The sequence below is a fragment of the Pseudochaenichthys georgianus genome, chromosome 10 (assembly GCF_902827115.2).
Source record: "Pseudochaenichthys georgianus chromosome 10, fPseGeo1.2, whole genome shotgun sequence".
NCBI classification, from domain to species: Eukaryota; Metazoa; Chordata; class Actinopteri; order Perciformes; family Channichthyidae; genus Pseudochaenichthys; species Pseudochaenichthys georgianus.
Genome location: NC_047512.1, coordinates 28,519,498 through 28,535,816, shown reverse-complemented (window position 1 = coordinate 28,535,816; position 16,319 = coordinate 28,519,498). Strand labels below are relative to the sequence as shown.

Sequence of the window (16,319 nt, the reverse complement as noted above, 5' to 3'; positions counted from 1 at the left end):
TACCTTTTTGTCCCTCAAACAGGGCTAGAAAATGACGAATTAGAAACTCCTATTCATCATTCGGCATTAGAAATTCTTCTTTGCATTTTACCGTTTTGAAAGCTTTATTAATCATTTTTAAATGGATGGCTACTAACATCTTAACATACAAATAAAGCCTGTCTTTGTCTATTTCCTGACAAGTCTAGTCCAAAAAAAACTAGTAAAACTAATTATAAACGATAGGCTGTAACAAATTAATTAAGATCACATGTTTGAGAATAAAACACACATTTATTATTCCCTTATCCAGGTAGGAGAACAGTAAAGTGCAAAAATCAACCACAGGTTCAGCAGAAAAGTTGTTAAATTACATAAAAGTGGGGGTTTTACCACTCTGCAAATGATTTATTTGATCAACAATAGCAACAATCTGTTAGTCACTAAATGATGGTGTATTTATCTGCCAAGAAAAGGAATATGTTACATTGTTCAACAGATGGTTTGATGTTTGGCACAGCTTCAATTCAGGAGAAGAAGCTAATAAGTGTATAAAATATATATAATTCACACAGCCATTATGGCACTTTACTGAATACCTCTTAAAGGTAGTTATGATGATAATGACGATGAGAAATTAATCCTTGAACAATGTTTAAAAAAATAAAATAAAATACAAAACAGTAGTCATGGCTCACTCTGTACAGGCAAATAAAAAAAGTAGATAATTTAAGAAGACATATTGTGGCTTTAATCGCCTCCCTCGTCATTTCTCAAACCAACTTCACAATTTTCACCACATTTAACACAGGATTAGAACATAATCCTGTGTTAACCCTCCTTTACAACACAATTCACTTCTCTTGAGTCTTTCTGCCATAAACCCTCATTCCTGTTTGCCACATTTTCACAAAATACAATGAAATCACTTGGACAAAGACTTGCAAGTGTCCTTGGATTCTCAAATGTTCTAAGGGAGACAGAAGAGTAAATATTCAGAGAGATGTACCTCCACCTGCTGGCAATTTCTGTCATTACAGTTGTATTCCTCTGAAAAGTCTTTGCTTTGGGCTGGAGATGGAAGGATATCCTTAGAGAGATTGAATTTCACAGTAACAACATCCTGACGTCCATGATCTCTCTTTTCCAGTCCTCTCCATAATGCTGCTCTTAGGTTGCTTTCTTTGACTCCCATTCCTGTAAAGGTAAACACATGTAGGAGATTCAGTAACAACACGAAAGCAGGTGCAGCTGAAACGTACAAGTCAACAAAGAAACAGCAAAAATAAATAGAGCATTATTAACCTGTTAAGCCCCAAAGACCCCTTTGGTGGGTCTTCTTTTTCAGGGCATCTTAATATTTAAAAACCTATTAATGTGTTATACCAGATTAACGGGAAGAATCTCAGCTCACTGACGATACAAACCATTTTTACACATAACAAAACACAAGTCTCATAAGAAGCATCTAAATGACCCCTGAGCGAAAAATGCTGACGCAATTTGGCACAGAACTCAAGATAAAGTAGGGTTGCCAACTTCCAGAAATGGAGAAACGGGACACATGCATGTGTCCCCCGCTTGCGTGCTTGCGAAGATTTTCGGGTTTCTGGCGGATTTAGTTTTTTTGTTACTTTATTTCGGTTTTAAGGTTAGGGTTATGTTATTAATTCTTTTGGGGGAGCCAGCACCCTAGGATTCGATGGGTCAAACCCCCCAAAACCCTCAAAATGCATAGAAAACTATGCATACCTATAACACAATACAAACACAATGGTCTTACACCTGCATTAGGCTACATCATCACATTGTACATCAGCATGTTCAAATCGGATAGGTGGGCACTAGGGACATCTGGGCACCTCGATGTACAATTGGCTATTTTGTCCAAAACGTTAAAAAATAAATATTTGAAAAATGGTATTAAGTAATGCAAAGTATACATGATGTGAACATGCATGGTACATCATTATTAGACTTAATGTTATCCTTCAACCATTTTCCCAGCATTTTCCCATCAATCAGCTGACTGACACACACACACACACACACACACACACACACACACACACACACACACACACACACACACACGTTCTCACTCCCATCCCGTCACATATTGACGGACGGTCAGGGCCCCTCCCCGTCGCTATATTACGTACAGGGTACCCCTTGCCCGTCAGGCTTCTACCGGCAGGGCGTCCCATAGACCTTCATTGCGGACAGCGGACCCCTTGACCGTCAGGCTTCTACGGGCAGGGCGTCCCATAGACCTTCATAGACCATGTGATCAACAACGATGGCCGACCTTCGTGTTATTCTCGGTGGAAAATGCCTATTTTAAGGTTCATTTGGCCATTAAAATGTGTTTTGATGTCATTTTATCCGAGTAATGAGTTTTTATTTCTGATTATTTGTGCAGTACATGTACATGATGTTTAGTTTGTTAGTTATGACGAAGATTACTTCATGAATGTGTGTACACATTCATGGTTGCTAAGGTGGTTGCTATGGACGCTGCAACAGCTCCCAGACCACGTGATCAACAACAATGGCCGACCTTCGTGTTATTCTCGGTGGAAAATGCCTATTTTAAGGTTCATTTGGCCATTAAAATGCGTTTTGATGTCATTTTATGCGAGTAATGAGTTTTTATTTCTGATTATTTGTGCAGTACATGTACATGATGTTTAGTTTGCTAGTTATGACGAAGATTACTTCAGGAATGTGTACACATGGTTGCTAACTTTTTTTTGGTGGAAATGTGTTTTTTCACAGCAAAGTCACCCTCTGTACTTGGATTTATTGGGAGAATCTAAAGGCAAGAATATCCCAAATATTCATTTAGGTCTTTATTTTAGACCTCTATGTTGAAAATACATGGGGCTTTTTTCCTTCTAATTTGTTATTCTTTTCAAAATAACACACTGTTATTTACTCACCAATAACACACAATTATCCTTGCTCTTATTTATTGGTTTAATTCCATAATCTCGGGCTTTTTTGGCGTTCGTCAGGAACTGAATTTCAAAATAAAAATAACCGGAAACAGACGTAGGCATTTCGAGCAATTACCCAAGATCCTCAGCTACGCTGATTGGATGTTTTAGCCGCAATGCATGCTGGGATTTGATGTTTATATTATATGAAATCCGGAAAACATTTTAAAAGAATAAAATAATACTTAATTCCGAGTGCTCTTGCTTTTCTCTTTGAAAGTCATCACATAACGGCATTGTAATACACGGTTCGGCTGCATTAAATATTACAGATCTGCCGTAGTTCTTTATTTATAGAGCCCTGATGAGAAGACCTTTGGAAAAACTGAAGAAATGCCGCCGAAACTGAATACTTGACGTGGATCATAAATATATCAACAATTAAAAAACATCTTCAATTTCTCTTCACACAATACGTCTCCTTGCAGTATCAACACTAATTCGGCTGACTTTTACATTTGATATAATTCATAGATAGGTTATATTTACACCATAACGGTGCACAGCTGATATAAAAGGACTTGTAGTTTTTAAAGATATTACTGACTTGAATTTGATTGAATTTTGAATGTAAGAATGTAAATACTGAGTCTGAAATAGTATAGCAATATGCTGTAAAATTATGTGAAAGCATGAATAAAACTACACATCTTCAGATGTTGTACACAAGTGTCCTACACTAATAATACAAAGTGATTATGGCTGTGTGTACCTTGTGTGCACCGCCTAGTGGTTAAAGCACGTTATTGAATTATTGTTTTTATGTGTTATATTTGATTAAAAAAATATTAAGAGTACATATACTTTCATAGGGGGAAAGTAGAAGGTCTGTGATAGAAATATAGAATATAAAAAATCAAGAAGATACTGTGATCTCTACACTACAATAAAACAGTTTAGTGCAGGATGTACAAAGATATTAATAGGTGGAGGTGCAAAACAGAAAAACGAATTAAAATTAATTTAAACATTAAATAACAGATTAAGGTCTTCTTTTAAATAAGAAAACAACTTTGGGGGTATCTATCTACAGATAAATATTAAGCCTGACAAAGTACTTAACGTCTAATATATTGCTTTCCTGCAATGTTAACTATGTTGAAGCACTTATTTTAACTGATATTATACATATGAAGTATACTCTTATGTAGATAGAATAAGAAATGTGCAGAATATGACAGTTTAAACCTGTTAAGCCCGAAGGTCCCCGCCGACGGGGACCCTGATTTTTTTTATACACACTCACACAAATATTTTTAATATTTATTTAAGAATATTTTTTTTTATTTAAATTTTTGAATGGAATGAATACCTATAGTGATTATTCAATGTAATACAATGATTTTTATAGTCTGGTATCTGAAAAAGGTCAAATGGCACTGATGGAACCAAATGTGCCCAAAGCTTATTCCGCCTGGACTTTATTTTCATAAATCTCTCTAAAAAGGTCAAATGTCACTTGTTTTGCCTCAATCTTGATACAGGGTACTTATTATATGTTATAATTTGGATTCCTAAAGCTTTTAGGCTACTAACCCATCATTCAAGGTTGGTCTTCACTATAAGTAATGGGTTTTCTTTAGGCGGAGACAGGAATTTACATTTTTTTGCTATGTTCCATCTGAATTTACTCTGACACAGAAACATCTATATTGATTCTGACACTTCTACATCCAACTCACAGATGTAACCTTGCTTTGATAACAAAAAGTATTCATATAAACCTTTTAGAAGTGAAGTTACACTCTTAAAACGACTGGGTTAAAAACAACCCAATCTGGGTAGTTTCCCAACCCAGCGCTGGTTAAATATTGGACAGAACACACGCTGGGTTAATTTAACCCAACAAATTGGGTTGGTTATTTAACCCAACAAATTGGGTTGGTTATATGGTATATTACCAACCCAATTTGTTGGGTTATATAATATTACCCAACAAATTGGGTTGGTTATTTAACCCAATGAAGGGTTCACATTGACTACACTGCTGGGTTTAGTTGTTAATGTATAATTAATTATGAATTATTACTAATTATAATGGGTTGTTCCCTTTTATAATTGACATTTCATTGGCACAACTGATAGTCATCAATTTAACTAAATTATCACAATTGTGTGATGCATTTACTCACCTCTGATCCTTCGGTTGTTTTCTTGATCAAATATATTCTCACACCAATGTAACAATAATGATTTATTAAAATTCAAATCACAGAATCAAAACACATCAACAAATAAAATTCCCAGTTCCTCACACAAGGGTTATTGATACAATGTAGAGATGTGGAACAAGAGGGAGAGGAGAGAGAAAGGAAGAGATGGGTGGGGGGGGATGCAGGCCAGTCTACTTGCAAGCATGTATTTGCGTTTTCAGGAACTTCACTGCTGGGAGAAACAGTTCCCTCGAGTTCATAAACAACATCCTGGAAAAATTGCCAAGTAGGCAAACACTGATTTGTATAGTTTATGTCAAAGACATAAAAACTCTTGAAACAGGTATCCACAGCTGCGAGAGCCGTCTCAGTCTCAATAGCCTTGCCTGAGATCACAACAAAGGCTTGAGAGCACAGCATCCCATCCTGAAGCAGTAGCACGAACGGGCACGACCTGGACGATTTGGCTTGCTCCAAATACTCCACCATGTTAGTTCCGACCTATGATGAGAAAGAAAAGAAAAAAGATAAGTATTTCTACCGGTGCAGAGAAATTGTCATCAGCTCTCTTCTGAAGCTCTTACAACCCCCTCCCACCCCATCAGCTGATTTAAGAAAGAAGCGTGACAGCCCTAAATTCAATGGCGTGGTCTTAAACAATTTATTCTGGGTGCGTGGCCAGTCTACTTATGTGTGGTCTGTGGTTTATACATCCCACGTCGATATGGAGTAACAACTTACACCGAGTTACAACTTGTAAGAATAGTGCTTCATGAAATGAGTATTCTGACAAGCTGTGTCACTCATTCCACGAATACAATCTTTACAAGTTGCACCTCGCTGTAAAGAGGAATCAGGCTTTCCAACAGTGTAAAAGAATAATTGGAGTCATTTCACTATGAATTTATATTTGAATTTCTGTTAAAAGGTAAATAACTTACAGGCTTAACATCAATGAAGAATCTCTTTGATTCTTCCACACTGGCGCGGACCAATTTTCTGCCCTGTTTATAAACAGGCGGAGGGAGCATGACAGGCAGCAGCATCAGGGCTACTTCTCCCCTGGCATCTGTAGGAGGACAATTATGGGTGTCAATATAGACTTGAATAGTCGTATAATACAATAAAATAAAGTTCCACATCAATCAAATCACCAAAAAAAATGTCTTTCTTGTTTGAGTGTTTTGTTAGTTAAGTTCTTATGTATAGTGCATTTGAGTATCCAGAAAAGCATGATATAAAAACAAACTCCTTATTATTATTAGTAAGGTATTCTTTACATTTGCTAAGTTTGTTATAAAATAACTATCTTACCCAGATTGATCTGTTCCTCTGGCAATGCGAGTTTCCCTTCGCGTTTCGCCAGACGAATGATCTTGTCAGCGTAAAGAGGAACCCACGTTTCGAAGAGTTTAGGTGCAGGCTCTGCGAAGAGGATCGAAAAATCTTGTGCAATCTAAAAGATGGAAACAAATTGAGAAACATGGTCATTTAGACAATATGACAATACACTCACTATTCCTAGTGCATAGTAAAAAAGTACATTTTCCTGACCATAAAGTGATGAAGTTTTAAATACAGGACAAATAAAGATATTGACATAATTCTGGCAAGTTGACAAGACCTATGATGGCTGAGCTCCAATACTTAAAGAAGCAAGGTTAATAAAAGCATGACCAAGATTTAGCCTGTAGGAATCCAAACTCACGAGTAGTGACAATGCATAACAGAATGTGCACACGCTACTGTATGTGCACAAGAATTATATGCACCAACTCTACTACTTCTGAAAAGAAGTGGGCTTTATACAGCATGTCCTGTGTATACTATTGGATTAACCCATTTAGACCTGAGGCCGATTCTAAAAATGCCTTCTAAATCCTGACCTAAGTTTTCTGAAAAACTTCAAATATTTATTCAAAAATTACAAAAAATGTATGTTGCTATATACTGTACATAGCAACAGGAACGCCAAAAGGGGTTCCTGTCCTGAAAGGTATAGTTATTCCTCAGGTCCCCAAAAACATGGTCCAGGTGATTTTCTTTCAAAAGAAGCAATATATTTCATTTTGTGTCGCTCTGTCCTAATTCTCCAATAAGCAATGAGTAGTTTCCATTCTCACAAAATGGCTAAACGCGTCTCCTCCTGGAGGAGAGCCTGGCTTCTATTTACCAAACTGCTCTAGCAAACAGGCGCCAGGCTACTATACATATATTTGAGTTTTGACATACCATGCCTGGAGTAGTAAGACGAGGGAACATGGCCAGGACTTCGGGAATGGACTTCGAGTGCTCGGCCCGTATCCATCCTGCCCTGTACTGGCAGCTGTCCCGCATATATGCCTCCACCTGGGCGAGGGGCTGCGAGTTATTCTTCAACCATTCTGCAAACTGCACAGCTCGCTCTTCGGATATGGTGGCTGCTGTAAAATACAAAAGATCACATTGTTGTCAAATATAAATATTACACCAAACCATGCGACCCCGGTGATCTCTCAATGTGCTATACACTATTTTCTTATGTCACTGATATGACAGGGTTCCATAGGTTTGAAGTGATGCCTACGTGTGCCAACTTCCTGGTATATAAAAGTAGCGAAATCCTCTGAGACAACATTGATGCAGCAATTGAGGCAGTTTCACAGAAAAACAAAATTAATGGAATAACAGCTCTAAAGCCAGAGCAGAATTCTGCACTGAGATTTAAGATGCAGCATTACAGGCTGCATAACAAATATGACGCCATAGAGAATACTTTGTTGCAGAGCTGTCTGTCAGATTACAAATACCACTCTAAACCAGAGGCAAATCTGGGACAGATTTTCATTGCATTACCTGGTATGACTATCCTGCTGGGCACAGTGTCTTGTTCCCTCTGTGGCATGGGCCCGCGCGAGCTCCTCCTCAACTGCTTCCTGATATTACGGAGTCTTTCTTCTAGGAACCCGGTTGCTGGGTGGTGGGATCGCCCCTTGGCATACCATGTTCCCTGACAAGATATTAAAATAATCCCCATATAAGCCCATGAGCATAAAATGTCGACTTGACCCTGTGCATATACATTCAATTAAAAAAAGAATCAATCTTTTTTTAGATAGTATTTAGTTTTACTTCACAAAAAGTACTCACAAAACCACTGCCACTGTCATCGTTTAAGCAGGGGAATGCATGAATCAAGGCCGAAGCCAGGGCAATTTTCATCACCGCGGTAGGTCTGAAAATGGCCAACATGTACAGATAGAATCATTAGACAATAAAACAGTCGTCATACTGTAAAAACACTCTAAATGTCAACAAGACAAGTAATAGTATTTGAGAACATTGTGGTCTTAGGCCAGGAGCCCATCTCCTGTATCGACCTATATAAAGTATATAAATATAGTTTTTTTATATAAAAAAATATAGAAGACTATATAGACCAAAAAGATCCTGCATTTTAGCCATGCCTCATTTCGCTCTATTTGCTCTTTCCAGTGCTGTTTTTGCAGGGGGCTGATTCTGTGAGCTGCAGCTGACCACGCCCCCCTGCAGGAGAGGGGAGCATGCGTTGAGATCAGCTGCCTCCGTGTTTTATTCTTATAGAAGAAAGAAGAGAAGTAACGGGGCAGAAACCCTCCTTTTTACACAGCGGTCCAGACATAGTTCCTTTGGCATTAGGGCAGGGATATCTAGATACTTTCCAAGCTTTGACATCATGAATTGTGCTACTTTTAAAGCAAGCAACGATGTTTTCAAATCTGTAATCAAAAAGCTCCTCAAAAACACTAAAGAAGCAGTTCCTGCCGTTGCTACGTTAGTTCAAACAGCAACAACGGACTACTTTTCTTAGCGGATGCATGTCAATTTAAATCAATACATAAAACTATTTTTTAAATCAATAAAAATCATTTTCTAAATCCATAAAAGCATTTCAATTAATATTGGGAGTCATGTCGTTACTTTGTTGAGAATGTGGCCTTGTAATAAGCGGGATAATGTGCACATTGCATAATGTGCCTTCAAGCCGATCTAGATCCCTCCGCAAAAAAAACAAAAAACCGGCTCGTTTGTCCCGTGCAATTATTATTATCCCTCAATCGAGTTCGCTATTCAGCTAGCAAACGTTAGCTTAAACAAACGTAACATGCAACGTTAGCCTAATCTAAAATGCTCTACTACGGCGTACCTTTCATGTGGCTCGTCAGCGCAGACTCTCGCATCGTTATGTTTGCAAACTTTGCAGGAGGCTACTCGTGGGCTTGACCCTCGTCTTAGCCATGGCTTTGTCTTCTGCTAGCCAACGCTCGTTGAAACGGCAACCTCCTGGCACACAGTCATCTATCTCTCATCAGAATGCCCAGGTCACACAAACACTTGCAGGTCGCGCGCATAGCGCGGGAAGGATGCAGCGGAGCTGTTTTATGTAGAAGCGAAGCAATTCTTTTCTTTTAATCTAAAAAGCGAACTATTCAGTCAGACAGCAATTTATTGTTAAAGTAAAGCATTTACATTTTCAAGCACTTTATCTCAATTTCAAGCACCATTCCCAAAATTCAAGCACTTTCCCAACCTTGAAAACACCCTTCAAGGATTTCAAGCACCCGTACGAACCCTGCATAACACAGTACCCATAAAATGAAGGCATGGAGATGACTTATAAATTAGCTTACCTCTGAACCTTTCTATCAGCCCTGGAAGCTGCCACTCAATCAACTTTGAGGTCACAAAATCGTCCATCTATTGTTCGTATCAACCTGAAACATCAACACAAACAGAGCCCATTAAGGAAAAAAACATACAATAACATGAAATAAGATTCAGTAGTCCAAACGTCTTTTCACTGTTTTAACATAACGGTTAGGCCTAACGTTAACGTTACCAAAGTTTTAGTCGGAGGTTAAACGGGTGCTGTGGAAAGCCTGGTGAGCTAGCTAGGTGAGGCCTGCTAGCATGCAGAGGCTAGCTGATTCACCACCGCGCTTTCCTCTCCATAACACTCACTTGTGTGATATTGCATTAAAAGCCAAATTGACGAGATAACTAACATTGTCCTTCTAGCTACAATACATGACACATTTCTCGGGTCATTTAGAGTAACAACAACATAGTGTGTTTGCTACATAGCTAGCCAGCTAACGTGTTAGCTTGTTACTTTGATGCAATGTACACAATAGTGCTCCACGAACTTACATCTTAACAACAATATGACGCTTTATATAATAATATCAAGTCAACTACATGGTAAAACAATGTATATGTAATGTATGTAACAAACCTTGCTTTGAGTCTCCTCTCTTCACTTCAGTGGGACCGTCCGACCAAAACTGTCGTGTTGGAGCGGGAGAGTAGTGGGAGGTGCTTGGTTTCGCGGGTTGTGCAATGCGCATGCCCGCACGTCAACCCAATGTGTTGGGTATTCCAAAACAAACCAACACAACTTCATAGAAATTGCAACCCAACAGCTAATAACTCCATACCCAACAGAAATAACCTAGCGAATTGGGTTCTCAGAATACCCATTTCCATCAAAATAACCCAATTAAATTAACCAACAGGCTCAACCTAGTGGTTGGGTTGACAAAACAACCCAACATTTTTAAGAGTGTACAGTCATTTGTTCTGGGAATGTCATTTTCGAGCCTGAAACCTGAAAAACAGGCTCGGGGTTTAACAGGTTAAAACACATATTGATAGATGTCTTGTAATGCACTGTTGAGGAACCTGTGACCCAAGTTTTTCATTCATTGCATTGCAACTACACCGTAGTTGTGTATATGATGTGTCAATAAATCTTTAAAATCTTGAAATCTTGAAAGGGATGTGCAAAATAGCCATAAAATACAGTCTTTAATTAACTATTAGTAGAGAATAACGAGTAATTAATATACTTTATTACTCGTTTCCATTAATGTCAATTGCAGATACATGTTTAGTCTTCTCAAGCACCAACTATCAAATATCTCTCCTGATTGTTGGCACTTGACAATCACCTTCCCTGAATTTTACTCAGGTGTAACTAAAGTCTGATTTAAGGGTTGTTTATATTTCACATCATTAATCAGAATCTGAAAAGTAACTCAAATAAGTGTAGTGGAGTAAAAATACCAGGTTAACCTCTGAATTGTAGTGGAGTAGAATTACAAAGTATCAATGAGCTGTCATGTGGGTATATATTAATGCTATATATTGATGCTGCGCATTATGGACAGCGATTTTCACCCATTTATTAATTATATGTTTTACATTTGATAACACCAATGTGTTTAATACTGGCAACTTCTAATTGTGGGAAAAACGAAAACGTTCAGTAGAGACGTCCCATAGAACATTTTGCGAAACACAATAGTGTAGTGTGTAGTTCTGGGGGGGCGTTCAATTCCAGTTTTGGATAGTCTGCCGTGGTTTCGTTCCATTTCAAACAGCTGTTTGACGCTCGGCGTAACCTTGGCGCACTGCCACTCCAACATCCAATCCCAGACCTTGAAGAGTAATCACGGGGACTGTAGTCCTAAACGATAGCTGGGGATTATGGGTAGTGTAGTGTCTTCGGCCATCCTAAACTCAAAAATGTTGACAATCGCAATGATGCTCGAAATGTCCCTTATAGGCCTACGTCTGTTTCGGGTTATTCTTATTTTGAAATTCAGTTCCTGACGAATGCCAAAAAAGCCCGATATTATGGAATTAAACCAATAAATAAAAGCAAGGATAATTGTGTGTTATTGGTGAGTAAATAACAGTGTGTTATTTTGAAAAGAATAACAAATTAGAAGGAAAAAAAGATTTTAAAAATACGAGGCTCTGAGCCCCATGTATTTTCCTCACAGACGGCAACACTAAAGGTCTAAAATAAAGACCTAAATGAAGATTTGGGATGTTCTTGCCTTTAGATTCTCCCAATAAGTCCAAGTACAGAGGGTGACTTTGCTGTGAAAAAACACATTTCCACCAAAAACACGTTAGCATTCATGAAGTAATCTTCGTCATAACTAGCAAACTAAACATCATGTACATGTACTGCACAAATAATCAGAAATAAAAACTCATTACTCGCATAAAATGACATCAAAATGCATTTTAATGGCCAAATGAACCTTAAAATAGGCATTTTCCACCGAGAATAACACGAAGGTCGGCCATTGTTGTTGATCACGTGGTCTGGGAGCTGTTGCAGCGTCCATAGCAACCACCTTAGCAACGATGAATGTGTACACATTCATGAAGTAATCTTCGTCATAACTAGCAAACTCAACATCATGTACATGTACTGCACAAATAATCAGAAATAAAAACTCATTACTCGCATAAAATGACATCAAAACGCATTTTAATGGCCAAATGAACCTTAAAATAGGCATTTTCCACCGAGAATAACACGAAGGTCGGCCATCGTTGTTGATCACGTGGTCTATGAAGGTCTATGGGACGCCCTGCCCGTAGAAGCCTGACGGGCAAGGGGTACCCTGTACGTAATATAGCGACGGGGAGGGGCCCTGACCGTCCGTCAATATGTGACGGGATGGGAGTGAGAACGTGTTGCGCACTTGCGTGCGCGCGCACACACACCCACACACGAGACAGATCTCCACTCACAGGCTTTACCCAACTGTGTTTTTCTTCCACTGTTTGTTGTAAGACACAAATATTTTCTTTTTAGAAGGGCCAGGGCCCAGAACCACATCCTCTCTCTCTTCTCCTCTTTCATTATCACCTCCTCCACCGGCAGCGCTCATTTTCCCACACGACTGAACAGGCTGACATGCCACACAAACAATGATGCCGCGACCGCGGCCCACCGGAGAAAATCTCACACACACACGTGCGAGCATTGTGCCTGCCCTGTCAACTGAGCGGTCCTAGTGCCCTTCGAATACAGCACACAAACACACAGGCACGCAGCCAGACACACTGCATTGCGCGCAAACAGAAACATATTTTAGATTTTTCCCTTTACACGGGAGTCCGGGACAAACAAAGTCCTGTACTGGAAACGCCCCTTTTGGCTCAAATACGGGGTGTCCCGGCTAATACGGGACGGTTGGCAACCCTAAGATAAAGATACCCTTATTACTTATCGTAACTGCACATGCAAGATATCCGATTAAATCTGAGACTCCACAGATTATATAGGTATAGTATGATCACTGAGCGATCAGAACTCGCAACAGGGGAAACAAACACAGACATCACAACACGTAGCATTACGGAGGAAAAACAGGACATCGTCTCACCTTAGCTGTTATTCTGATCAAAAGTCGTGTTCAATGGCATTAAAACGATAAAAACGCTGCTGAGGGTTAATCCATAGGTTAATTGAATGTGCCTGTCACTTTGAAAAAAATATTTATAATCCATAATTCCATTTTTATGTAAAAATCGGAGAGTAAATATTAGCTGCTAATGGTAGCCACCAGAGTTATCACAGCTTCCGGTTTTGACTATGCGTCACTCTCACTCCTTATTTGGTAACGTGTGTGTGTATGTGGGAGTTCCCCTCGATTCCATTGGCTCTGACGGTTAGAAAAAGATGTCAATCATCAAAATAGACCAAGGGGAGCCAGAGATATGGAAAATCCACCCAAATGACCCCAGAAGTGTTTTTTTTTTGCTAAATCTCTCTAAAAAGGTCAAATTTCAATTTTGTTTGCATCAGTCTTGATACAGGGTACTTATTATATGTTGTAGTTTGGATTCCTAAAGCTTTTAGTCTACTAACCCATCATCCAAGGGTGGTTTTCACTAAAAGTTTTTTTTTTTTTTGGACGGACATACGGAGCCCTGGAGGGTTTTAGAGAGAAAAATAAATAAAACGTGGACATGTATCTCGTGCGAAGGCTTTATTAACTTGTGCGCACAAGTTAATAAAGCGTGCGCACGAGTTAATAAAGCGCGGCCTCGTTTTATTTCAAGCGTGGCCACGCTTTACATCTCGTGCGCACAAGTTAATAAAGCGTGGCCACATTTTAAATACAACGAGGCCACACTTTATTAACTCGTTAAAAGGGTTACGTGGCCTGTACTACGAAGCAGGATTTGCTATTTACACTATTCATTCATGAAGTATGTATTTACTGTGTTCAATCTGTGTTCAATTGATTCTGACACTTCTACATCCAACTCACAGATGTAACCTTGCTTTGAGAAAAAAAATTATTAATTTAACCCTTTTAGAAGGGAAGATATGGTCATTTGTTCTGGGAATGTCATTTTCGAGCCTGAGACCTGAAAAACAGGCTCGGAGAACTTTGGTTTTGATATCTACTCATAAAAAATTGCAAATGCCAACAAAAAAAGGTAATACACAACAAATAGTTGAAGTAAACAATATTGTTAAAACAAATTATCTTAAACGTGTTCACAATTATGTATAGAATCATTTTTATGGAAAACCCCTACCATTCCGGCACTTAATCGTGAATATCCAAAGTGGCTTTCTATATATGTGTGAACCGTGAGAACCCATTAGACGATGACACACGCTGTTGTGACCCTAGCATCCTGAGAGAAACCTGCCCCTAATGACAGGCTTGGGTATTGTTCACGAAAGTCAAAGTGAGAGTTACTGAGCAGCTACCTTTGCTTTCTGCATGACAGTTCCAGAAGAAGCGTAAACAGATGGAGGTCTCCGACGCATCTCTGAGGCACAGTTTACTGGTAAAGCATCACTGTAGATATTCTGTTTCTTTTTGCTGGAGGCCTGCACAGAAAGTAAAAGGCAAATAATTAAATATACCACGTTTAACATGTGTTTGTGCGTCCTTACCTTTATATATACAGTCTATGGTCCTTACACATGAAGCAAGATATATACCTTAAGTGGGGGTTTAGCCTCAACAGGCGCACCCAGAGCTCCCCCAGCAAGGCTCTTTTTCAGGTTCTCTGTGACCTGAGTCAGCCGCAGCTCCAGGTCCACCCTCTCCGCCTCTTTGGTTCTACAGGTGTCCTCCAGCTGGGACACACGCTTGTTCAGGGAGGACATCCTCCTCTCTGCAACATATCAACACAGCAACACGATGAGACAAACAATGATCAGAAAAGCAATTATCGTCAACCAAACAACGTGGTTGTAAATACAGGTTTGGGCATTTTTACTTGAATTGAGTGATTCCATGTTATGCTGCTTAATACCTGTGCTTCGCGACATTGCAAACTGAAAATATTGTACTTCTATACTTCACTACAGATAAAGATACTAGTTACATCTCAGATTCAATATTTTACACAAACATTTTATAAACAGGAAGAATATTTAACCCCTCAAAGAAAGAAAAACCTTATCCTTTAAAATGTTATTTACAGTTGGATGATGGCTCTTTTCTTAATGACTTTTTCCTTAAAGGTAATTATTTTACATGTAGTGTGCTACTTTTTTCAGATTTAAGATCTGAATATTTCTTCAACATGCTATGTGGAAATACAGGAAATTAATTTGATTCGAAAAAGATTTCACAGCCATGTTTTTGGTTTAATTATCAAAAGCAATTAGTTGTTTTAGTCGTCCCTGTAGGGAATTTGTCTACTCACATGGCCCTCTAATAATGGAGGTCAGACTACGGGGTCAGAGACAGGACAAGGAATGTCTAATTAATATTCAAGCCTTCTGATTGAAGTGCAGATAAATAAGAAAATATAACTTACAAACAAACCATTTTGCTTTGGAGATTTGGTGCCTCTAATTGTCTATGGTATTTGATAATAGCTATGATGCTTACAGTAAAAAATGTCAGTATCTGGACACTGAAAAGCTGCAGACTTGTATTGAAGCAGTAATGACTGAGAAGAAATTCAACTGATGTCTGATTTGCTTTGTGTCTCTTTACCAGAGGCGGTCTTCAGCTCTTCCTTCAGCTCTCTCTTCTCCTTACGGAGGGTCACAAGTGCATTTCGTATCCCATCCCTCTCTCTTTCCAGCTCCTCCTTCTCTTTCAGGTAATGTTTGGCATCCTCATCCGCTCGCGTTTTCCCATACCTGCCATATTGATTTTCATCTATGTGAAAATGTCAGAAGAGAGCAAAGGTGAGGGGTTAAATGGGCAGGGGTTATGGGAAGGAGACAGAACATTATCAGCGATATTTTGCCTGTCCTAAATACATCTCTTCACATAAGGAGTATGAAATCTTTCACGTGAGAGAAAAGCACACACATCCGACCTCTTGCATAATTCAAAGAAGAATTTTGGGGAGGACACAAAGATACGATGCATGAATA

At 38.9% G+C, this 16,319-nt stretch overlaps 2 protein-coding genes across 3 annotated transcripts in view; both read right to left on the bottom strand.

The window, feature by feature from the left end:
* Window positions 1-253: 253 nt before the first annotated feature.
* afap1l1a (actin filament associated protein 1-like 1a) overlaps window positions 254-16,319 on the bottom strand; it is a 45,714-nt gene continuing 29,648 nt past the window's right edge. For both annotated transcript variants that reach the window (XM_034093598.1, XM_034093597.2), the window contains exons 16-19: window positions 15,931-16,098; window positions 14,922-15,097; window positions 14,685-14,807; window positions 254-1,176 (exon numbers count right to left, since the gene is read on the bottom strand). In XM_034093598.1, the coding sequence (XP_033949489.1) occupies window positions 1,150-1,176; window positions 14,685-14,807; window positions 14,922-15,097; window positions 15,931-16,098 (494 nt within the window). In that variant the 3' untranslated portion in view covers window positions 254-1,149. The remainder of the gene's footprint in view (window positions 1,177-14,684; window positions 14,808-14,921; window positions 15,098-15,930; window positions 16,099-16,319) is intronic.
* LOC117454377 (uncharacterized) lies at window positions 1,705-8,324 on the bottom strand. Its single transcript, XM_071204698.1, has 7 exons — window positions 8,261-8,324; window positions 7,967-8,120; window positions 7,364-7,554; window positions 6,446-6,587; window positions 6,073-6,200; window positions 5,399-5,632; window positions 1,705-1,731 (listed from the first exon to the last, which is right to left on the bottom strand). Exons 2-7 carry the CDS (start codon window positions 8,013-8,015, stop codon window positions 1,705-1,707), a joined length of 771 nt encoding a protein of 256 aa, XP_071060799.1. The 5' UTR covers window positions 8,016-8,120; window positions 8,261-8,324.

Coding starts and splice junctions, on each gene's coding strand:
- LOC117454377 (XM_071204698.1), bottom strand. CDS start 8,015: ATGCCACAGAGGGAACAAGACACTGTGCCCAGCAGGATAGTCATACCA. Junction 5,633..6,072: donor TCTTCATTGATGTTAAGCCT/GTAAGTTATTTA, acceptor TTCTCATCATAG/GTCGGAACTAACATGGTGGA. Junction 1,732..5,398: donor CTTGGCAATTTTTCCAGGAT/GTTGTTTATGAA, acceptor ATTGTGTTATAG/GTATGCATAGTTTTCTATGC.